The sequence below is a fragment of the Rhinoderma darwinii genome, chromosome 1 (genome assembly GCF_050947455.1).
Source record: "Rhinoderma darwinii isolate aRhiDar2 chromosome 1, aRhiDar2.hap1, whole genome shotgun sequence".
Taxonomy (NCBI): domain Eukaryota; kingdom Metazoa; phylum Chordata; class Amphibia; order Anura; family Rhinodermatidae; genus Rhinoderma; species Rhinoderma darwinii.
The window spans coordinates 406,311,711-406,337,116 of NC_134687.1; the positions used below are offsets into that span (position 1 = coordinate 406,311,711).

At 42.2% G+C, this 25,406-nt stretch overlaps 1 protein-coding gene across 2 annotated transcripts in view; it reads left to right on the forward strand.

Moving 5' to 3' along the window:
- Positions 1–25,406, forward strand: part of ZFHX2 (zinc finger homeobox 2) — a 66,734-nt gene that overhangs the window by 25,174 nt on the left and 16,154 nt on the right. Inside the window, exons 3-7 of one of the 2 annotated variants that reach the window (XM_075828917.1) lie at positions 494–1,047; positions 3,870–4,074; positions 5,822–5,893; positions 8,079–8,137; positions 24,650–24,850. In XM_075828917.1, coding sequence (XP_075685032.1) covers positions 494–1,047; positions 3,870–4,074; positions 5,822–5,893; positions 8,079–8,137; positions 24,650–24,850 — 1,091 coding nt within the window. The remainder of the gene's footprint in view (positions 1–493; positions 1,048–3,869; positions 4,075–5,821; positions 5,894–8,078; positions 8,138–24,649; positions 24,851–25,406) is intronic. The other variant, XM_075828918.1, reaches the window with a different exon arrangement.

Genomic DNA, 25,406 nt, shown 5'->3' on the forward strand with positions numbered 1-25,406 from the left:
TACATTACACAGGACTAATCTGTGGATTATACCATTCTACTGTGACAGGGGCCTCATGTGCTATAAGAGAGGTATTTTAACAGAATTTCTAATACATGTAAATTAGAAAACTGTATGATTTCCTATTCTACAAATAAATAAAAATTAAAAACTGGACAATCGTTTTAAAGTGTAACTAAATTTTCGACAAACTGTCCAAGTGACATGTCAGAAGTTTTGATTGGTGGGGGTCCGAACACTGAGACCTCCACCAATCGCTAAAACGAAGCGGCAGAACCTCAGCTTCGTTTCTGTTCGCCTTTTTCCGGAAATCAATATATCGGAGTACGGGCCCAATAGAAAGTCTACAAGCCCGTACTCCGATATATTGGCTTTCCGGAAAAAGATGAACAGAAACGAAGCGGCTGAGCACTATGACATGTCAGGTGTTTGTCGAATGTTTAGTTACCCTTTAAGTTCTTTCCATTCATTTATTTTTCTTTTTACTCTGCAGCTTGTAACCTCCTTACTCCGGATTCCCAGCCAAATTCACAGGTGAATGCTTTAAACCCCTCCGGAATGGCCATTCCTGCACCTCCATCCTTACCAGACCCATCTTCAAGCCCTGATGAGGAGCTATCTCCTGGAGTTTTCCGCTGTTTGGTGTGCCGTTGTTTTACCACCGATAGTCTGGAAGGATTACTTTCTCATGCCAGCAGAGGCCGGTCTCTACCTGAGAGGGAGTGGAGGGAAGTCAGAGGAGACTTGCACTGCTGCCGTCTTTGCTCTTATAGCACCCAGCTTAAAGCTAACTTCCAGTTGCACCTGAAAACCGACAAACATGCGCAGAAATACCAGTTAGCTGCCCATATGAGAGAGGGAGGTGTTGCTCTGGCCACTGCACAAGCTTCGGCTGCAGAGCTTCCAATCAGTGGACATAGCCAGGCTTCTTCTTTCCCTCCTTTGCACCTGAGATGTACCCTGTGTGGATATGAAAGCAACAGCAGAGAGAAAATACAGCTGCATGTGCAAGGAGGAGGGCATGAAGAGAGCCTGCGTGTCTACAAGGTAAAGTATAGCGAGGGGTCAAGTATTCAAGTGTATATCCGTATTTGTGGTACCATCTAAAGTGTGGGGAACATTTGTTTTTCATGTTGAGCATGTTATGACTAAGGCCAAATGCACACGACCGTATTAATTTTGCGGGCTGCAAAACTACAGATCCGTTGTCTGTATTTGTGATCCATTTGTCCATACCTTAAATAGTGTATAGTGTATCCATGTGTCACCAGAATTCATGGATCCACCGAAAAAAAGGAAGGTTGGAGCCCAGTGAGAAGGACACATAATCCGCAAATACGTTCAGTAAAATGACATGTCCTGAGTTTTTCCAGGCCCCACACAGATCCGTGAAGAAAACAGTCGTGCGCATGAGGCCATATAAATGAATAGGTCCATGACTTATACACAAAATTGTGGAAAACCCATGGACAAGAAACCACGGTCATGTGCTTTAGTCCTTACCTATGTATTTTAAAGGTTTGACTGCACTTAACCCCAATAAACTCACAGGGGTCCAGGAAGCTGAGATTTGGGGAGCTGTTTGGTTGCTTCCTCACACTGTATGATCCTTTAGCTATCACTGTGACATGGTGAAGGGAAAGAATATCACGTGACCACCTCCATGTCACAGACAGACACATGGGCAGCTAAACTAGCTGCACATTGACAACCACAAAACAACACCCCATATCTTAGCTTCCTGGAACCTGGTAATTGAACGCTGATTGGAACATTGGAAGATTTTCAGGCTTTTGAGTAAAGTTCGGCTTTAAGATGTGTTTATACCCAGAATTTCCCATAAACTGATAGTAAATGACTGTGTAACTTACCAAATGGGTCATTTCCAACCAGTTTTGGGGAAGAGGGTTACCAGACATGCTTCATTTTTACCTTGATAACCGTCATAGCTTCAAACATTATATTTTCATCTCGCATCCACTCTTCCTCCAGGGATCTGATGCTGCTATAGATGTATGCAGCTCCTCCTGACCTCAATAGTTGCTCCATACTGGACCACCCAGCGTTGCCTTTAGATTTGCAAGACTTGAGTACATTGAGGAAAAAAAGAGAACTTGAGTAAATTAAAAAAACAAAAAAAAACAACTTAACCAGAGAACAGAAGAGCAACTAATTATGACTTTTCCAGATATTTACACATTTTATTTACGTATAATCCATTGCACATTTTTTTCTTAGCTCTAGTTTCATCAATTGTGATGGCATATGTAACTATATTATAAATACAATCTATATTGCTAGAGTATTGCACAAACAGGCAAGACATTGAGCATTGCATTATCAGTAGCACACAATAAAACTGTGAGACCTCCCTGTTCATTAGAGCTTACAGTCTAAAGTAAAGCTTTGCTGGTAGAGCCCCCTACAGGCTAATCTGGATATTATTACAGTGCAGCACCCTACCCATGAGGTATTATATCCCAGTAGTATAGAAAATAACATATTTATCACAGCCGTTCTTAACTTGCAGCACCCCATTCATATTGACAGAGACACTAGTATGAAACAGTACACACTTGATAACAGAACACACTATTTATAATATCCCATACCTTGAGTTAATATTATCAAGGTTTTGCAATATGATACATATTAATAATGACATATGTGTATGTGATGTGTTGATAGTGAAACACGTTACATACTATCTCTGTCTAGAGCAGAGGTGCACAACCTTTTCTAATCCGAGGGCTGCATTGTTACATTGTACCACTCCCAAGTGCCGCAATAACATTGAAAGGGGTAATCCTATCTCAGACATCTCTAGCATATCAGAAGTATATACCATAACTGTCTAATAAGCGGAGGTTCCACTTTTAAGACTCCTGCCTATTGAGAGAACATGGAGACAGCGTTTCACAATTTCTTCCTATCTGGAGTGCCGACCAGGAAATTAGAGGACGCCCATTCTCCTGATATATATGGGAACTGGTGTTTGAACCTGCCCTTGTATCAGTGAGTATGGTCTTTTTCAGTGATTTTATATATGGGGGTCCTAGCAATGCACTACCCCTTTAAAGAATCACTATGAGTAAAACTGAAACACTCTTCTTTGCCTAGTATAGGGCCTGAATTGGGCAGTGCATGACAGACATTCAAATAACACCAAAGAGAGAAACCCTGTAGCGCCAGTCACACAGTGCCCACCATTAGCGCCAGTTTGTCAGTGCACCATTCTCGCCTGTCCCTGGTGTTACTTAAGGACACTGCATACAAATACACAGTTGCACAGATATAGTCATTCAGTGCAAGTACATGCTAATAAATAAAGACATGAGGTAATAATGACAAAAAAACCATTAGTGGCAAGCAAAACAATATAATAATGTGCAGTATAAACTTATATTAGGGTTGCCAGATCAATCATTTAAATCCAGGCCATTGTATATTTACACTGTGGTATACAATAGATGTCTGGATGTCCGTGGTTGAACTGGCAACCCTTTGAAGACTATGTATGGTAATTAGAGTAATGGGGCCAAGTAATGTGATCTAGGCCTGCCAATGTCTCAAGTTGACCTGTCTGAAGGTCCTCCGTTGGTAAAAACAGGGATCGGAGAGGTTGCATACTTACTTGTCCAATGTTTTGTCTCTCTGAGATAAGCTCCATCAGATCTCTGTCTGCCATCCACTTATCTCCGTCCTTCTATAGAAATAGTATGCCCATTTGGGAAAAAGGCTTTGCTTGAACATCATGGCTTTGAAAATGTTTCTGTTAACAGTGTTTTAAATTTATACCTCAAAACATATGTCCATAACGTAAGAAGAATGCTTCCTAATGAATTATTTCTATGTTTACATATGTCAAGTTTCTGCAAGCCATTGAAGGTATTGGTGGAAGCGATGTATGTTTTCGCTGTGCCCCATGTGACAGCATTGTGGGGACCCGCCTTGGTATGATGTCACATCTGCGTTCAGCAAGTCATCATCAAAATCTCACACAATGGAGGCTGATGCATGGAGAAACTGTACTTGAAAGAATTGTAACTGTCTGCAGAAGCCAGCAGGAACACAGTAAGCTTTCCTTATGTTTATAAAACAAAATACATGGCACCCAGTCTATGCGGAGACTTTTTTGCTTTTTTTCTTTTTTACTAAAAATGCCTTAGGCCTTATTTACTGACCGTAAATACTGCATGGGTGGGCTGCGGAATGTCACCCTTGTTTGCGGGCCGTGATCACATTAAAAAGTATAGGAGCATAGTCCGTAAATGCAAAAAAAAGGACGTCATATTTTATGCGGGTCAATTCTACGGCTCTGAAACACACCCATAAATATACGGGGAGGTGTCCGTGGCCGATAGAAATGAATGGGTCAGTATTTTATCCACAATTACAGATAAATTCAATTCTGTTCGAATGCTTTTTCTCATGGCCCGGCCTGGAAGCCCCATAAACTTTAGATTCTTGATCAATCCCATTGAAGATTCCTTGATGAAAAGTTCTCTCTAATATAGCGTTCTCCTTCGCGGAAGTCATTGTAATAGATGAGTAGAGAGAGCAGCAATACTTTACCCTATAACATAGCTATTGCTTATTTAACAACAAATTAGTTTTTTAGCTTTTTTACATCAGCCGTAAAGTAAGCCTGTGATGCTGGAAGGGCACAAAGACAATATAGGTTGAGTATATAAAACATGTAAAGATCTGTACAATAGATCTACCAGTAAAAACAGTTTGTATTATTGTAGATATACAGAAACAGCAAGTAACACGTGTCGTGTTGAAACATTGAGTTTTTCTTAATGTTCTTTTCTGTGTCTTTTATTATCTCCTTTTGTGGTTGTGTCTCTCCCGCACAGTATTACTCTGCCCCCTGCCGCCCCTCCTTTTCTCCTGGCTCCAGGCCCATCTCCGGATCAATATTTTATGATTTTGGCGGCGGTTGAATGGTGTTAAAGAACTTTAACACTTTAATTAGCTGAAGCAGGAATAAATTCCCCACAACTGTCAATTTTCAGTATAATCGTTTATCTGGTGACACTGCGGCTGTCCCCTCATTTCTCTCTGCCTGCTCCCGTATCTTTGTCTGCACGTTTTTAGTACCTCATCCAGAAAATGTTCACTCTCTTGGTCAAAAAAACAATTTTTTTCAAAAAAGTGATATCATATATGAATTGTTGAGCTGAACATACTGATTACCTAAAGTGCTTTAACACGGTAACGGTATGTTCACACAGCTTATTTTCAGGCGTTTTTCAGGGCGTAAACGCCTCGAAAAACGCCTGAAAAAATGGAAGCTGAACGCCTCCAAACACTGACCATTTCAATGGGAAAAACGGCGTTTCGTTCCATCGGGGCGTTTTTTTTTTACGCAGCCATACATTTCACTTCTTGAGCCGTTTTTCATTGGGTCAATAGAAATACAGCTCCCTAAATGGCTCAAAAAAACGCATAAAAAAACGGTTGATGCTTTAAGAACAGCTGAAAATGAGAGTCTGTTTTCCCTTGAAAACAGCGCCGTATTTTATAGCCGTTTTTACTTTAGCGTATAAACATACCCTAATACATGCTAGTACAAAAATGTCATCCCCATTGATTGAAGATGGTATATATCTTTTTTCCTCCCATGGTAGGACAACCTGTATACATTAACCTCTATGTGCGCAGCTTATTCTTGCAACCTCAGATCCTAAACCCAACCACAGTCCCGCTAGAAGTTTGTACTAAATACAGTATATATTACACGCATAATATATAACTTGCATACAAGCAGCATGTTGCTTCAGATAAGTATATACGTTTTATATTGTGATTTCAGGTAAAGTCCCAAAGAAACCAGAGATGACATCAAATCCTGACCCACGAGAGGAAAATGCAGACACATCCCAAGGTGAGAGCTTTCTATTCTATGTCTATGCTAACGCAATCCCCAATCTACAAGACAATTAGACATTCATTTTGTTTCTTTTATGTTTCTAAACTTTAGAGCTAGTTACTTTTTAAATTAGTAATCTCATTTATTTATTTATTATTCCCAAATTGAATAGTCCAAATATTTAGGTAATGTTCACCAATTACTTTCCGTACTTCTGACTCCATGACTAGGACTAAAACAATTAAGGCCTCATGCACACGAACGTGCTTTTGCGGCCGCAATTCCCCCAAAAATCCATGCGAGAATTGCGACCCCATTCATTTCTATGGGGCCATGCACACGACCGTAGTTTTTACGGTCCGTGCATGGCCCGGGAGCCCGCACCGCAGAAAGAACGGACATGTCTTATTACGGCCGTCTTCTGCGGTCCGGGCTCATTGAAAATAATGGGCGCGGCCATGTGCATGGCCCGCGATTTGCGGGCGGCTCGCAGCAGGCAGTCCGCTGCCGGCCGACCCGAAAATCACGGCCGTGCAGATGGCTACAGTCGTGTGCATGAGGCCTTAACAAGGACAATGGTCCCTCTACAGCCTCACTGGACTGTAGTGACTCTTAAAAGATGTTCTCTGGAATTGTATAAATAAAGCTTATTGAAGACAGCACTATATGTTAAACAGCGGTTGTATTTGTTACATTGGATATCTACTATGTAAAATTAGAAGGCAAATAACGCCAAAAAATAAGAGCAGTTTTATAAAGCATCTAGCAAAAGAATGTGGCTAATAGTCAAAAAGTGCACCTAATATATTAGACACTTGTGACATTTTTTGGTGTAAAACATTGGTGCATGTGTATCCCAGCCATGAGGCGGTTTAAGGAAAAGTTGCAACATGCCTAGCGAGTTGCACCATATATATTATACCATGACAAATGTAAGCCATTTCATTTTGTATTGCTATTGGTGAATCACCCCAATTTTGGACAAGGAGGGGGAGGCTTACATACAAACTTATATTAACATTTCCAGTCTGTGTTAACGCTGGATCTCATACATAAAATGTGTTCTAACAAAAAAGGTAAAAGGACGAAAGCAACCAATCAGAGCAGTGTCTTCTGTTTTAAAATCTGCTGTAAAAAGATGAAAGCTTTAACCCGATTGGTTGCTATTTGCAACACAGACACTTTTTGTTAGAACATTATCAATGTTTGTGCATGACGTCCACCAATGCTCTATTCAATAACTTTATTTATAGCGTACTGCAAAACACCTTTAGGGCTTGTCCACACGCAACAGAATTGCTGCGTACTTTACGTCCAGAATTGCGGACGGAATCTACGCAGCAGAATAGCGGGCGAGATTTAACAAATCTCATCCACGCGATGCGTAAAATTTCCATCCAGAAACTCACCTGCGGTGCGTATTTTTCATACCGCAGGATGTAAATTCCTGCTGCGGATAGTGGACTGAGTTGCCGCGTTTTTCAGAGGAGAGGTGACCATCTCCCAGCATTGAAAAAAACGCAGCAAAATCCGCACCATTTTCTGCAGTAAAAAACGCAGGAAATGGTGCAGTTTTTCCACAGCGGATTGTCTGCTAGTTTCAACGGAAATGCTCCAGAATTTATCTGCAGCTATTACATTACGTGTGGACAAGCCATAAAACAACATTCCGCTGCGGAAAAACCGCACCATTTCCTGCGTTTTTTACTACAGAAAATGGAGCAGATTTTGCTGCATTTTTCTCAATGCTGGGAGATGGTGATATCTCCTCTGAAAAGCAATTCAGTCCACTTTCCGCAGCAGGAACTGACATGCTGCGGTATGAAAAATACGCACCGCCGGTCAATTTCTGCTCCGAACTTTTACACAGCTTGTGGATGAGTTTTATTAAATCTCACCCACTTTGCTGCTACTGTATTCTGCTGCCTATTTTCCATCTGCAATTCTGGACGGAAAATACGCAGCAATTCCGCTACGTGTGGACAAGCCTTGATTTGCTCTGCATCCCATGACCTTCAGTCCATTGTCAGCTAATTTTGTCTTAATAAATCGTGCATGTCATTTTCCCTACATAACGGTCCAAAGACATTTACCAGTAGAAACTGTGAACCTCTTACTTCTGCATGTGTAGTACCAGTATTTCCTTAACCCTTGGTTGCTAGTTGTTTATCCCTTCCTGACCCCTAATCTCCTGATTCAGCTCCTGTACAGGATGAGACATCAAGGGCTGAGTGTGAAAAGGCCGCCGAAGGGACTACGGTACGTATTCTCCAGTACACTTAGGTGCCACTAAGGATCCTGATCACAACCTCTGGTGTTGACTGCTTTGGGACTGTGTGACAGATAATCTGATTGACTATGACAATTTGACTTTTTATTTATTCATTTGTTTGTGTATACTGAAACAATCAGCATGAGTCCATTGTGTTTTTTTGGGGGGAAATCCCATAATAAATGAATCCCTATTCAGTCACATACATTTTACACTTACAATGCATAAGGGGAGATTTAACCCTTTCCTGACGCTAATCTGTAGATATATGGCCTATACTTGCCTAAACCCCATGCAGCCAGGGCTTATATCTACAGTTGTAACTTTAATGGCAGATCGTACTTTATGGCGCTCTGCCACTAAAAAGACTGGCTTACACTGTGTCAGCCCTAGACTACATGCACACGTTGCGTATTTTGATGAAGAAAATCTGCATCAAAACCACAGGTAAACACAGGTAATTCCGCTGGTAAAACTGCGCTTAATGCATTTTTTATTGGTTTTTAGGTGCGGCTTTTACATTTTGATGCAGAAATAGATGCGTTTTTTTATGCAGTGGATTTTGTTGCTTTTTTTTTTTTTTATATAAACTTGTCAGATACAATTCTGAGACGAAAGTGCAAGATAAATTGACATACTGCAGATTTCAATTTATGTGCAGAAAAATTCTGCAACGTGTAGATAATAGTACTTGAAATTTACTTTGCTGGTACTGTACTAATCTGCGGATTTGCCGCAGGAGAATCTGCGCGTCAATTCCGCACGTAATACGCATTGTGTGCATGTGGCCCTACTCTACTCTTCTGTGATGACAGAGCTGAAATGATTAGCTCTCTGCCCCAAAAAGCACTAAACACAGCTCTCAAAGTGAGCACTGTGTGTAGTGCTGAGACCCGAATGCAGGAAGTTTCCTTTCCTGCTTTCTGGCTGTTGCAAAGGAAACTTGTGATGCCAGGGTAATGCCACATTCAGGCATCTGAAGGCCTTAGTCCTGAAAGGGCTAACATCAATATCTCCCCCCAATATTTTTATTATACAAATGACTTTTCATCCCCAGCAATAATCCCTGACTCTCCCTTTAACATTCATGATTGTCCCGGGCTCGATGCGCATGTTATTTCTATAGATGGAGAAGGATAAGCAGCTCGTCAGAAACCTCTGACACTGCTTATCTCTAGGAGAACTAAAGGATCGGACAGCTATAAATCCAACCTGTCCGAACTTTGTTTCTTATGACCCTGTCTAGAAGCCCCATAATGTTTAGATTGTAGATCAATCCCATCGAAATGAGCTGAAACTGTTAAAGAGTGCATTTCGGACTGCGCTGTCAAACCACATAAAAAAAATAATTAAACCCACTTTTTGCGCAGCTTTTACAGGTGAAACTGTAAAATAAATGGTGGATAAACTGCGCTGTTGAAAACCACATTGCAAAGCTGCTATAAAACTGTGTTCGGTTTTAAATATGGCTTTCCTCAAAGCGGTTTTGACCACACGGTCAATAAATGTAATGTCTATGGTCTGATTAGAAAAACTGTGCATAGTAATAATGCTGTGCCCCCGACTACCAGTGTCAGAGACCATGGCTGGAGGGGGGATTGTTAGATATACCGTACACGTCTATATAGGACTGATCTGTTGACAAAACGATCCCTTATACCTATAGTCCCTATAGTCACTTTATATGCAATTCATGTTCATGCACTTTTTACCCTGGATTTTTGAAAATCACGTGTACTTTTCCTAAAACACTGAAAACGTTGCTTTGAACATAAAAAAAAATTGAGTATCTACAGTTTCTGACGTTGTTTCTTTTCTCGGTAAGATTTATTATATTGTTACAGTCATACACTGTTAATCTAGTTGTGAAGAAAAGAGCTACAAAGCCGTTACTGATCACAAGCAGTGATACCAGTAAAACGCAGTCACTAGTTCCAGCATGCCCATTCTTTACTTCTGTCACATGGTCTGCATTACCCAGGAGCAGCAGGAAGTGATCAGACATCTTTCCCAGGGAGGGGGGCGGGCATCTGAGGGTTAAACGCAGGCCCAAGTCTGTAACACCCAGCAGGGGAGGAGATAGGAGGGGGAGAGGATTTGTTTACCAGCTAGGCCGAAAGAAGGAAAGAACAAGAAAGAGACAGAAAGAAATTAAAAGACAGAATAAAAAGCAGACAATAGATAAGTGAAGAGTACAGAAAGTAACTTCGAGTTTGTTTTAGGGAAATAATACTAACGCTGGGCTTTATTTAGATACAGTAGAAGTCGTGTAAAAGTAGGGGAGGGAGAGTGGGCATGAGGGGTGACAGAGGTAAGTGAAGGGTGGCTGAAAGACATTGTTGGCAGAAGGGAGAGCTGAAGAAGTCGAGTTACACTGATATTAGAGACGGGTGCAATAAGCAACGTGCACAGGAGTCAGGCACAAGTGAGAGTCACAGGGCACGAAAGTGGAAACCTGGGCAGAGAGGTGACAGCGTAACTCTAAGAAGAGAACAGAGTGACAGCTCGTAGTTGGCCACAGCCTCACCTGGATGGATATGGAAGATGGTTATTTTGTATTCAGAACGGTAAGTGCCCTGAAACAAGTGTAGATGGAGGGAGGGGTGAGCGTGGGGTGGCAGGGATGGTCATCAGAAATATTTCAGGATCTTTATTGACGGTATGCAATGTTAACTTGATACGGGGAATTAGTGAAATAAGTCGTACATATTTCAATATACTAGAGTCAAATGTACAGGGGAACTTTCTAAAAGTGAGTACATTCCCAGAACATAACCCGCACCAATAAAAGCAGATGTATATGTACTGTTATTGAGATGTTCTAGTTAGCACGGTATGATCTTCAGCTGGCAATACTGTCCTAGACGGTCATGAATGCACCTACTCTTTATAAAGCGTACAAATGGCCAAATATGAGTAAATCCATAGCTAAAGTTTGCAGATTGTGTTTCTTTTAGGGTATGTGCACACAATAACGACCATTACAGCTAAAATTACGGAGCGGTTTACAGGAGAAAACAGATCCGTCATTTCAGACGTAATTGCTCGTACTCGCATTTTGCGAGACGTCTTTGACGGCCGTAATTTGGAGCGGTTCTTCATTGGATTCAATGAAAAACGGCTCAAATTACGTCCAAAGAAGTGTCCTGCACGTCTTTGACGAGGCAGTCATTTTACGCGTCGTCTTTTGACAGCGACGCGTAAAATGACAGGTCATCGGCACAGTACGTCGGCAAACTCATTCAAATCAATGGGCAGATATTTGCCGACGTAGTGGAGCCGTATTTTCAGGCATAAATCGAGGCATAATACGCCTCGTTTACGCCTGAAAATAGGTCGTGTGAACCCAGCCTTACAGAGATATTGACATTTTTCTGTTTCGTTGCCTCAAAAGTGACAACAGGAAATGCAGCCATAGTAGCGGTCACTTATTAGAAAACTTCTGAGAAACTGAGAAGCGGCTGTTATTTGGTCAGAATCTTTGATCAGTAACAAAGTGAAACTTCAGTTGTTTTTTTTAATTAATTTGGTGGGGAAGAAAAACTTAGCCTTAAAACCATGCTACTACAATCTCAAGTTCCCATAGGCTAGATTTACACCGCATTCGGCAATTATATTCGGCAGGACCATTTCACAAAGTCTCATCGAATACATGTTCAGACATACGCAACTGTATACATTTACATATGTCTGTCATTAAAAAAACAAAAACTTACACCATGCGGTATACTTTTTTTGTATATAGTTGTAGACAAAACAACAACTTGTATACTGGGAAAACGTATGCCAAAGGATATTTCTTATAAATACTGTGGGGGAGATTTATCAAAACAGCTGCAAAGGAAAAGTGGAGTAGTTGTCCATAGCAACCAATCAGATTCCACCTTTACTTTTCTGTGGCCCGTTGCTATCTGGAGCTACTCCACATTTCCTTTGCGCCAGTTTTTTTACAAATCTTGCCCAATATTGTCTTCTATATCTTGATGAAACCACATAGCATGTCAATTGAGCCATAGCAGTAGTGTAGGAGCATTTCTTAAAAGTATTTCTAGAAAAAAAACTGTGAAATTGCATGTATTAACGTGCGGTTTTCTTTACTTTGTTTGTGGTAGTTGTACATCTTTGTGATCTTGTTTTTTTTAACAGGCATTAGTTTGGAGTCCATTAACGGATTAACCGTTGACATAAACAGCTTCTCAGACTGCGGCACAGTTTTAAATTCTCCACCGCCCCACATGTGTATTCTCGAAATGCAGCCAAATACATAACAACTACTGATCTCGTGCCCTGATTTGGTTTGATAACGTTAAATAAAAATGGATTATATATAAGAATGGAAGTGCTATATGCAAAAATTAAAGTTTGTATGTCATCTGCCCTACATGCAAATGAGAGAGAGATAGTCATTCCTGGGCACTGACTGGCAAAGCTACATTAAACAGTGTTATGTTTTCAGCAAATGACGGGATTGTCTTGAATGCGGAGAACAGTGTTTTGTCTGTTGCCTCTGGTAAAAAGAAGATACACAGTGAAACAGATAATTTTTTTTACTGTTACATATCTCACTTGACAGTATGTGAGGTTATATCGTGTTATACAGGGCTTCTCTTGCTTTTTCTACTGAGGCTGCAAGAGCATGGTGACACTTTGGCCTCACCAGTGGTCGAAGTCCATAGCAAAATTAAAAATATTTCTCAACTGAATTCTTATTGGTCTCAGTATAACAATAAAATAATCATAAAAGAAGTTGATTACACTCCTCAAAATTGAAATTGCAACTCCAAGAAGAGCAAGCCGTAAGCTAATGCAAATCGAGGAAGTAGCAAGTGTCACTAAGATCTGAAAATTATCACATTTTCAAGCAGCTAGCTCCAATCTGTGGCATGTGGAAGGGGCATAAAAGCCAAATTGAAAGCAAAGTTTTTTTAGCTACATGAAACCTCAAAAATTGGATCAAGTGGTGTGGGATGATTGGGCGATGCCTCCTGTTCGTCAACGTGTCAGTTATCGCCACTTGTCTCAAACTGAGAGGAACAGAATCCTTGAACTGAGAGAACTTGATTTATCACTCCAGCAGATCGCTATGCGCCTAGGCCGAGATGTCAGCACTGTTCAAAGTTGTGTGTTCCGGAGGAATAACAGCAAGAGGTGCGCGGAAGCAAACCTCTGCGGGGACAGATCATCTGATTGGAAGAATGGCTCGTAGGGATCCGTTCTGTACTGCAAGTGAAATTGAATGTCACTTCCCAAACCTAGGGCGGCAACCAGTGTCGACACAAACCATCAGAAGGCATTTGCACGACATTGGGCTACGAGCCAGATGTCGAGCTACAGGTGTTCCACTGACCACACTCCACCGATCTCAAAGGCTGTCATGGTGCACAGCAAGACGGTAATGGAGGTTGGAATGGAGGTCTATCCTCTTCAGCGATGAGTCCTGCTTTTGTCTTGGACGCAATGATAGCCCGAGATTGGTCTGGAGACCACGTGGGCAACGCCATGAAGAGGCCTTCACAAGAGCATGTCGCACCAGTCCTACTCCCAGGATTATGGTATGGGGTGGAATAATGTACGGTAGCCGGACCCCTCTAGTCTTCATTTCAGCTACACTAAGAGCCTGGTGTTACATTGATTTGGTCGTAGAACCAGTGGTATGGCCATATCTTCAAAGCGTCCCAGAAGCCATTTTCAACAGGACAACGCCAGGCCGCATGTTGCTTGTCCTACTGTAAGCAGCCTGCATGGCCTAAACATGCTACGATGGCCTGCGTCTCCATTGAGCACATCTGGGACGTCATTTGTTGGCAATTGCAAAGGGAGCTGCCAGCAGCCAATCTTGATTATTTGTATTCACAAATGCATTCAGCGTGACATAACATTTTATTTTCCTTCTTGGTGTTGCAGTTTCAATGTTGAGGAGTGTATGTTGCTCAATTAAATATTGTTACATCCAGAGAATAGCCTATGCGGAGGGATGATCATTCCTATCAAAAATGCCTCCATACCCGCTGACTCACAGTTTGAGAAGCACTTCTGTAAAATACCGGCATAAGTCACTTTAAAATGTGTACATTGCATTATATTTTATTGCTCTTATAAGAATTATTCTATTTGCAAGTGGGAGTGATTCCAATAATTAGTCTGCAGGGAAGTCAGATGTAAATTCAGGCAGCAAAATACAGGAGCTGTTCATAGCAGGAATATTCCATGGCTGGGTTTTTATGGCGGCTACTTTGACAGCCATTGCAAAAGCCCCTGTGAGCCTTTCACCTTAGTCGTCCTTTGATACCATCAGAAAGCTGTAGACCACCATATATATATATATATATATATATATATATATATATATATATATATATATATATATATATATATATATATATATATATATTCATTAGAGGGGTTTTCGAGGTTCTGACAACTGATTACCTATCCACCGGATAGGTCATCAGTACATGATCTGTGGGGGTCCGACACCCGGGCGCTGCACAGATCAGCTGCTCCGGTGCCTCCGTGCACTGGACGTACATGCCGGAAGCAGTTAGCTCCGGCGATGGAATAGGGGCTGAACTGCAGTACTGCAGCTCTGCTCCTATTCAAGTGAATAGGAGCGGACCTGGAGTTCTGCAGCACGGCCGCTATGCAATGGTCGGAGCCAACTGCTTCCGGGCTCCGTCCATAGCATTATGCACCACAACATCCAGTGCCCGCAGGCCACCGGAGCGGCTTATTGGTGCGAGGTCTGGGTGTCGGACCCTCACCGATGACATACTGATGACCTATCCGGTGGATAGGTCATCAGTTGTCAGAAGCTGGACTACCCCATTAACTAAGATGAAAAATAAAGGCTGGTTAAAACAGGTTTTACATTTTTTAACTCCTTGGCGCCATCCGCCATACATTTATATACATAAAAGTACGGCAGGGGCTGTGCCCGCACCATCCGCAGTGGGTGTCAGCTTTATATTACAGCTAACACTTTGCTGCGATCACAGAGATCACTCCAATCCCAGCTGCTTAACCCCTCAGATGCATCTAATTGGCTAGACAAAAGGAAGGGCTCATTCTGTCGCCCCATCAGTGCCCCCGTGATGCGATCGCGGGTTGTCGAAGGGTATCCATTACAGTCAGGGGGCCTTACAGAGGCAGGGCCTAATAGATGGCTGTCAGTTTTACATTGACAGACATAATACAATGCAATACAGAAGTACTGCAGTGTATTATTGATGCAATCGAGCGATCACATGGACAAGTTTCTAGTGGGACCATAAAAAACACTTTATTTTGATTTATTTTTTTGTGTGCAAAAGTAGTAAAACATAAAAAAAACTACAGACATTTGGTATCACTGTAAGGGTATGTGCACACACAAAATAAAAAATGTCTCAAAATACGGAGCTATTTTCAAGGGAAACCAGCTCGCGTTTTTCGCGGCCGTTTTTGGAGCTGTTTTTCTGTAGAGTCTATGAAAAAGGGCTCCAAAAACGGCTGAAGAAGTCACATGCACTTCTTTTTAGCGGCCATTTTGAAAAACGCTGTATTTCCGATTGAAATCAATGGGCAGATGTTTGGAGGCGTTCTACTTCCGATTTTTCAGTCCAAAAAAATGGACGAAAACACTCCGTGTGAACATACCCTAATTGTACTGACCCACAGAATAAAGTTAGCATGTCAGTTATAGCACACAATGAACGCCGCAAAAGCAAAACCCAAAAAACAATGGTGCAATTGCTAATTTTTTCCCATCTCCCCAATATGGTGGCATTATAAAACACAACTTGTCCTGCAAAAAAACAAGCCCTTACACGGCTACGTCAACAGAGAAATTAAAAACGTATAGCTCTCGAAATGCAGTGTTTAAAACAAAAAACAAAAAAAAAACAACCCAATCGCTGTGTCCTCAATGCCAAAAATAGCTGGGTCCTTAAGGGGTTAAAGTCATTAAGGGGGATATCCACTCAGAACAACCTCTCCCTACATGCCCTGTTAGGACATCATAGAACGAAGGGGTCCTCCTTCTATTAACCAGAGTTCGGAGCTGCGGCAAAGAGTGATTCTTAAGTCCTATTCAGACGAGCGTGTCGGTTTTGCGTCCACAAAAAACGGATCTTCTTTAGCGCATATCAGTTCCATGTGCCATCAGTGTTTATTCCGTGTGGCATCAGTTTTTTATGTCAGTGTTGGTGTACATTTCTTTATTTTTTTTCTCAAAATTTCTTTAGCAACTATGGCGTAACACACACAGACAAGCACACGGCTGACGTCCGTGTGCTGTCTGTGATTTTCACACACCCATAGACGTCAATGGGCGATGTGGTCCGCAAAAACGGACCAGAATGGGACATGCAGTGAGTTTCACGCAACGGTAACACGCTGCGTGAAAAATCGCGGACGTCTCAATAGCCCCATTGAATTCCATAGGTCCATGTGCTGTCCGTTTTTGTTTAACGGACAGCACACGGTTAAAACGGGTTTTGCATTTTTTAACTCCTTGGTGCCATCTGCCGTACATTTATATACATAAAAGTACGGCAAGGAGTGGGTTTCAGCTTTATATTACAGCTAACACTTTGCTGCAACAGCCGGGATGAGAGATCACTCCAATCCCAGCTGTTTAACCCCTCAGATGCATCTAAGTGGCTAAACAAAAGGAGGGGCTCATTCTGTCATCCCATCAGTGCCCCCGTGATGCTTTCGTCTGAATAAGGCCTTCAGTCCCTTTTACACGGGCCAATTATCGGGCAAATGATTGTTCATAGAACAGGGCAGTGATCAGCAGATGAACAAGCAAACGCTCGTTCATCTGCTGATCGTATCGTTTTAAAAACTAAAATATTATCAATGTCGACAGCACATCTCCTTCTGTAAACAGGGAGATGAGCTGCAGATATAATAATAATAATGTATGGGTATGAGCAATCAGAGTACTGAACGCTCGTCCCCATCCATAGCTCCTTGTGAAGGAGCAAAGCAGCGCCGATCAACAAGCTGTCTCGTTGATCGACGCTCATTTACACGGCTCAGGAAGGGCCATGTAAGGGGACCCTTAGGCTAGATTCACACGGGCGTTGCGCATCTCGGACGTGAAAAACTGCAGTTTTTCACATCCGAGGTGCATCTGTGCTTTTCCCTGCGGGATGCGTTATCATGCATCCCCCATAGACTAGAGTCTATGGAGGGATGCGTGAAGCGCAAAAAAATAGGACATGTCCTATATTCTCACAGACCCTTCACACGGTTCGTTGAAACAGTGGCCGTGTGAACGTGCCTATTGAATTACATAGGTCTGTGTGACGGCCGTTGTTTTTACGGCCGTCACACGGACGTATAACACGTTCGTGTGAATAAGGACTTACTCTGAAGGACTGAGCACAACCATGAATCACATGCTCGCCTCTTGGCGGGTGTTGTGCAATAGCTGCAGCTTTCTCCAATGATAACGGCTAATCTCTAGTAAGAATCCAGCAGCCAAACTCCCAGTGATGTGCTCACAAGATCATTTTAAAAAAAAGTCTTGTCCTTTTAAAAGTCTCTAGTCTGCTGACACACTGGAAGGAAATGAGCAGTGTCACAATATCAATGGATTTTTTTGCTCAACAAAGATAGAAACTCTATAACAAAGCTCTCTAATAAAATCTGAATCTATTACGATTATTAATGACTGCACCCCTCAGTTATAAGTAGATGCAATTAGACCCTTTAATCGAAGTGATTCAGGCCTTATGTACATGGCAGAGAACGTGAAGGAGAATGTACGGCAGCACACGGAGTCTCCTGCAGTTTCATACTACAGAACCATGTGGTGCTCCATCAGGTGCTGTTTGCGGAGCTATTATCCCATTGAAGCAATTATTATGCATTATACAGTGCCCGATGGAGCTCTACCCCAACACATTAGACTCTTTCCCACCATCCAAATCTCCAAAAGCAACCTCTTCAGAAAAGCTTACAACCTGCAATAACTACGAACAGCTTCTACCCTAACCTACTGACTCCATCCCCAGTAGATCGTAAGCCCCCGCAGGCAGGCTCCTCTCTCCTCATGTACCCGTCTGCCATTCCTTAAAGGCTATGTACACTTTTTTTTTGTAATAATTATTTTATTAAATCAATGTGTTTTGTGTTTTTAAGCACTTTTCTAATTCACTCTAATTGACACTTTTTTTTTTTTTTACTTTTTACAATGTAGCTTTTATGTATCCTGTAAACATAGGAGCTATATCGTTCTTTCTCAGCCGATTCCGTCAGGTCAGCTGAACCGACTGTTTGGCTGACAGCGTGTTCTGTGTGTCTCTGACGCACAGGATCCACCTAATATGGATCATATCCTTGTTCAAAACTTAGATGGGATCGATATTAGGTGGATCCTTTAAGCTCATGTTTATTGTACTTGTTTTTACTGTGTCATGTATTTAAACCCTTTTTTATATGTACAGCACCCTGGAATTAATGGCGGTTAAAAATAAATAATAGTAATAATAATGGCACTGTTTTTTTCCTTTTGAATTTGTCCAGAATCCATCAGCAAAAAGGTCCAAATAAAATCTGTGACATACGGATGTACAATAGGGCCTCAAACACCTCATGGGTGCCCTATTATGGCTCCTTACTACAAGGAGCCATAATATGGCCATTTGAATATTAATAATAATAATAATAATAATAATAATAATCTGTGAATGAGGCTTAAGACCCTGCTTTGGACATGTTAAGCCAGAGCTTCCGGGAGTGGGGCAGCGGCAAAAGGGGTGTCAGCGTTGGGCCTGGGGGTGGGGCGTTTGAAAGAGTGAGTACCTACCAGTTTATTGTTTTATACCCTGCCCTTCTGCAAAATGTTAAAACTCCTAGATAAATCTAGCCCTAAGTTCTGGCCCTTTTAATTGGCCAATCCAAGAAATGAACATTGTGACATATGTTTTCTTCTCCACACTCTCCCTAGTTTTCAGGGGGACTTCAGCAGGTTTCCTTGTCTTTCCCTGCCTTTGTTGCATTCATTTTGTCTGTCATTGTATGTAATGCTGCAACCCTGTGCTTTACAGTGTGGATGGTGTGCTTTACAGTGCGGATGGTGTGCTTTACAGTGCGGATGGTGTGCTTTACAGTGCGGATGGTGTGCTTTACAGTGCGGATGGTGTGCTTTACAGTGCGGATGGTGTGCTTTACAGTGCGGATGGTGTGCTTTACAGTGCGGATGGTGTGCTTTACAGTGCGGATGGTGTGCTTTACAGTGCGGATGGTGTGCTTTACAGTGCGGATAGTGTGCTTTACAGTGCGGATGGTGTGCTTTACAGTGCGGATGGTGTGCTTTACAGTGCGGATGGTGTGCTTTTGAATGTATATGCTATTTTTAGTGGTATTTGGCTTTTGCAAAACATAGCTTTCTTTTCTTATCAGTTTGTTACTCCTTCAGAGTAGTCATAGGTTTTGTGCCCTCCTTGCATGATCACTATTTTGGCCTGCTCTAGGAAGACTGAGGGTATGTTCACACACACTATTTACGGACGTAATTCGGCCGTTTTTGCCCCGAATTACGTCCGAAATAGCGGCTCAATAGCGTCGGCAAACATCTGCCCATTCATTAGAATGGGTCTTACGATGTTCTGTGCAGACGGTCATTTTTTTTACGCCCGCTGTCAAAAGGCAGGGCGTAAAAAAGACGCCCGCGTCAAAGAAGTGCCTGTCACTTCTTCAGATGTAAATGGAGCTGTTTTCCCATGACTCCATGTAAAAACAGCTCCATTTAACGTCCGTAATGGACGCAGCAAAAAGCACCTCAGCATGCCATTACGGCTGAAATTACGGAGCTGTTTTCTCCTGAAAACAGCCCCGTAATTTCAGCCGTTACGGACGCTGCCGTGTGAACATACACTAACAACTGTGATTCTTTCCATTTTTATTCTTAAAGCGACCTTCCGGTCCCACAACAACATTTTAAATATGATGGGGTATTTGGAGTTATATTATCTGGTGCCCTCTAGTTGCGCCCCTCTGCTCTGGATTTGACGATTTGGGGTCCCCTCACTGTTGTCCCAATATAGCCGCAGCGCTTCACAGACTGAGTCTAAGACACTCCCGTTGCTCTCGGATTGGCCCAAGCTGCTCACTCCCATTTTCCTATATCAATCCCCTGACTTAGGCTATGTTCACACAGGGCGGATAATCTGCATAAAAGCACACACCGTATCCGCCTTGGGGGCCGCAGGGAATTCTGGCTGAAAAACCTCACCAAATCGTGGTGCAGTTTTTCGGCCAGAATGTCCGCTGCGGAAGACTGCACATAGAAAAAAAAAAGCTTCACACTTGCGTAGCCATGACGATGCGTCACTCTGACATCCTGCAGCCCAGCCTCCTGAGATGACGTTTCATCCCATGTGACCGCTGCAGCCTGTGATTGGCTGCAGCGGTCACATGGGATAAAACGTTGAGGCTGGCCTGGACGAAGAAACACAGAATTCTGGGTAAGTATAAGATTTATTTTTCTGGGTTGCGTTTCTTGCGGAGGAAGCGCTGCTTTTCCGCCGCAAAAAAACGCAACATCTGCTATTTGTTGCGGGTTTTACCTCCCCCATTGAATTCAATGGGGAAAACTCACAGCGAATAAGCAGCGTTTACGCAAATCCAATTGACATGCTGCGGATTCAAAAAAATGCATCGCAGGTCAATTTCTGATGTTTTTTCCGCTTATCATTTACGCAGCGTGTGGATGAGATTTGTTCAAATCCCATCCACTTTGCTGCTTCTGTATTATGCTAAAACTAATTGCAACAAAACTTATTGCGGAAAATTTGCAGTATTTACGCTATGTGTGAACTTACCCTTAGGCCTTATTCACACGAGCGTATTTCACGTCCGTGTTACGCGCGTTAAAACAACGGATGTCACACGGACTTATACAATTCAATGGGGCCATTCAGACATTCAGTGAAACTCACTGCATGTCCTATTCTTGTGAGTTTATTGCGCATCACGCACCCATTGAAGTCAATGGGTGCATGAAAATCACGGACAGCACACAGACGTCATACGTGTGCTGTGCGTTATTCACGCAACAGTTGCTAAAGAAATGAGGGGAAAAAACACTCCTTCAGTTTATTTTGATGACGTAAAAAACGCAACACGGAACTGCAACGCAAGAAAAACTATGTGTTTTTTACACGCGCAAAGCGGACACGCTCGTGTGAATTAGGCCTAAGGCCTTATACTTTTCAGTTACATTGTCACAGTGTTATGTGGAGGGTTCCATGTCTGCAGATGAAAAGTATAAAGGAGATTGTACACGGGATGGAAATGCTATTCAATTTCTGTCCAGATTTTGGTGCAGAAATTCAGCAGTATATTACAGTGGCAAAGTGAAGGAGAGTTTAACAAATCTCATCCACACACTGCTGAAAAAATGTGCGGAAATTGACCTGAGGTGCAGATTCTGAATCTGTAGCATGTCAATTTATCTTGTGTAAACCCTGCAGAAGTTCTGCATGGAAATTCCAGACTGAAATTCCACAGCATTTCCGTCCTGTATGCAGGAGGCCTAACACTTCACCTTTTATATTCATTGTACCATTGGGACTTACAGCACAGCAAGTGTCATCTCGCGAGATCACGCTGTAAATGACAGCACAACGTGATCTCGATGTGCTGTGCTGCTAGTCCCACACAAATGTTACCGAAGTGTCGGGATTGTGAATTGACATCCCATCCTGGCTGGAAGCGATGTCTATTAACTCAAGACACTTCAGTAACGTTAATGTCTGAGTAAGTGACTGCACATCATGATCTAGAAAGATCACTATGTGCTGAGTAAATGAATGGAGAGAAGTGTATGACGCTGATTGGTCACGGATTGGTCAGCGTCATACACTCCTCTGTACAACGCCAACTTGGTCATATAGTAAAACACCCCCAGTTGTCCATTGAGAAACTCATTAGCATAAATCTAAAATGGGTCATAACTCTGTCAAAATTGATAGTTTTTCTAAATAAAAAACACTGCTGTAATCTACATTACAGCGCTGATCACATTATGTAGAAGATAGGGAACATATAATGTGGTGACAGAGCCTCTTTAAGACCGGATTCCCACGGGTCGGATACGCTGCGTAAAAACTGCACAGCGTATCCGACCTGGAACCCGCAATACATTCCGTCCGAAAAACCGCACCACAGTGCGGATTTTCTGCTGCGGAAAGCAGCGGTAAAAAAGCGCTCATACTTACCTTGTCCGTTGTTATGGCGAAGCGTCCCTCCTGTGCAGTCCGGTCCGGCCTCCCTGGATGACACTGCAGCTCATGTGACCGCTGCAGCCTGTTATTGGCTGCAGCGGCGGTCACATGGGATGTAACGTCATCCCAGGAGGCTGGCCCCATGACGTCTTTCCGGCCGGCCTCCTGGGATGACATTTCATCCCATGTGACCACTGCTGCAGCCTGTGATTGGCTGCAGCGGTCACATGGGATTTCATGTCATCCCAGGAGGCTGGACTGGACAAAGAACCACACACTTGTGGATAAGTATGTTTATTTTTATTTTTATGTAGCTTAATCACTGTGAACACGCCGCAAAAGTCGCAACACTTGGCTTTCTGTTGCGGGATTTGCATCCGCATTGAATTCAATGGGGAAAACCCACAACGGAAAATCAACTAAAACGCAGCATAAATTGACGAGATGCAGAAATAAATTCCGCGCGGGAGGTCAATTGATCAACGTTTATGCTGCGTTTTTTTTTCCTGCAGTGTGGGCATGAGATTTTCTAAATCTCATTCACTTTGCTGCTACTGTAAATGCGGCAGAATTTTCGCACACAATTCCATTGTGGAAATTCCGCAGCGTTTACGCTACGTGGGAACCTGGCCTAAAAGGGTTGTCCAGTCCTAAAAAATGTATGGCCGATCCTCAGGATAGGCCATGTAAATCTGATTGGTCGGGAACCAACTCCCGGAACCCCTGCCGATCAGCTGTTTTGAAGGGCACGAGCCTTGCTTCCCCTTCATTTCCTTATCTGCTCACACTGTGAATCGCTGACACTCTTGTAGACGCGTATTACAGCCTTTTCCTATTCACTTCAATGGGAGAAGACTGTAATACTATGAACCGCCGCTACAAGTGTGTCAGCGATTCACAGTGTGAGCAGTAAAGGGAATGAAGGGGAAGCAGGGCTTCCTGAGGATAGGCCATCAATTTTTTAGGCCAGGACAACCCCTTTAAAGATATGGAAACCTTTGAGCCCTTTTTTTTTTTTTACTAAAACAATGTATTATAGTGTTTAGTACAACTATGTAATTGGATTTTATTAACCAAAATTGTTATTTTTTGAGATACAGCTTCTATGTATCCTGGATACAGGTCAACGGGACTGAAGGCCTCGGTGACAGCGGGTCCTGCGGGTCCCTGACACTCAGGATCCACCTGTTATTGACCACACAACTTAGAATCCCGCTGACCTGACGGATTCGGTTTCAGCGCAAGATACATCTTCTATGTATCCAGGCTATATAGAAGCTGTAGCTCAAAAAGTTTTAGTTTTTTTTTACAAAATCATTACAAAGTTGCATACCTCCGTAATATGGCCTATGTCTAATTGTTAAGGTAGAAGTGTGTCTTGCTGCCTTTCCAGAGCTGTTGTCATTTAGGCCTTAGTCCAGAGAAAAGTCACTCATGGCAGTGGAATATGCATCCATTTGCTGCCACTTGCCACATTTTTACAATTATTAATAATTTCATTTTAAGAACAATTTTATTGTACTATTGCCATATATTAAATGTTTTGCTAAGGTTATTAAATATATACTTTTAACATTAAAAGGAAATGGTTGTCTGTGTCATAATCTGGACATGGATATGAGATACAGATTAGATAAATGTGGGCCGAAACTTCTGAGTTTGACTATTTTCTTAATTGTTGGCCATTAAGGCTATGTGCACACATGGTGGATTTGTTGTGGATTTACACAGAAAAGTACAGTTTAAGGCCAGGATCACACACGCATTTTTTTATGCATTTTTTTGTGGCAGTTTTCGGCTTATTTTTTTTACCCAAACACAGGAGTGGGCACAAAAGTGGGAAAAAACCCAAAAAGCAGAGCCAATAACTATCTCAAAACTACATGTGTGATCCTAGCCTAATGTGTGTGAATGGAGAATAGAAACCCCCATTCACATGCGGATTTAAAAGCATGATATGGATGTTAAAATATACAGCATGTTCTATTCTGTGGTCGATTTGTCCCAGATTTACAAAATCCGCATATTAGGGGTGTGGATTTCATACCATCTCCACAACAAAAAATATCTGCTGTATGTGCACATGTCCTAAATGTCCAGGTTGTGCAAATTTACAAAAAAATTGCTAAATTATTTTTTTTGCTTCTTTTATTACATGTAATCCATGTTTCAGTTATTCATAATTTGTCGTCTGTCTAGTTTTTTTTCAAATATAATTTCTTAATTTTGTTTCATTTATTTAAATACTCCTATAACTTCTGCTTATTTTTACACCCTCAGGTATTTTGCTGTCCGTTTTGTGCTTATGTTAGTCCCTCTGAAGAACATGTCCACAGTCATGCTGTGTCCCAGCATGCTCTGCAGCCTACTTTTCGCTGCCCATTGTGCCAGGAACAGTTAACAGGAACTGGAAATCTGAGAGGTCATCTGGGACATGGACATAATGTAGTGTCTGAATGTGTGGAAAAATTGTTACAGGTGGTGAGTATTTTACTAAGAAAAAGTACTAAAAATAAAGCTTTAAGTTGCAATATTTTGACATGTCATGACTTATTTGTGTTTACTCTATCAGATGGTACTTGTTAATGAATTGCTGTAGTAACGATTATCTTGTACAGAATATAAGTGGACAGATGCCATCAAAGTATCCTAACTAGTACAAAACTGTTGAATAAATTACCCTTAGGGTCCTATTACACGGCCCAACGTCAGCCGTGTAAACGAGCACCGATTAACGAGACAGCTCATTGATCGGCGCTCGTTTGCTCCTTTCACCCGCCGCAATGATTGCTTATGTATAGGGATGAGAGCGCATTACTCTGATCACTCACCCTATACATTTTCATCATATCAGCAGCTCATCTCCCTGTTTACACAGGAAGATGTGATGCTGACATTGATGATTTTTAATGCTGCATAAAAGATTAGATCAGTTGATGAACAATCGTTTGCACATTCATCGGCTGATCGTTGCCCTGTTTACACAGGATAATGATCGGGAACGAGCGTTCATAGGAACGCTCGTTTGCCCAATTAT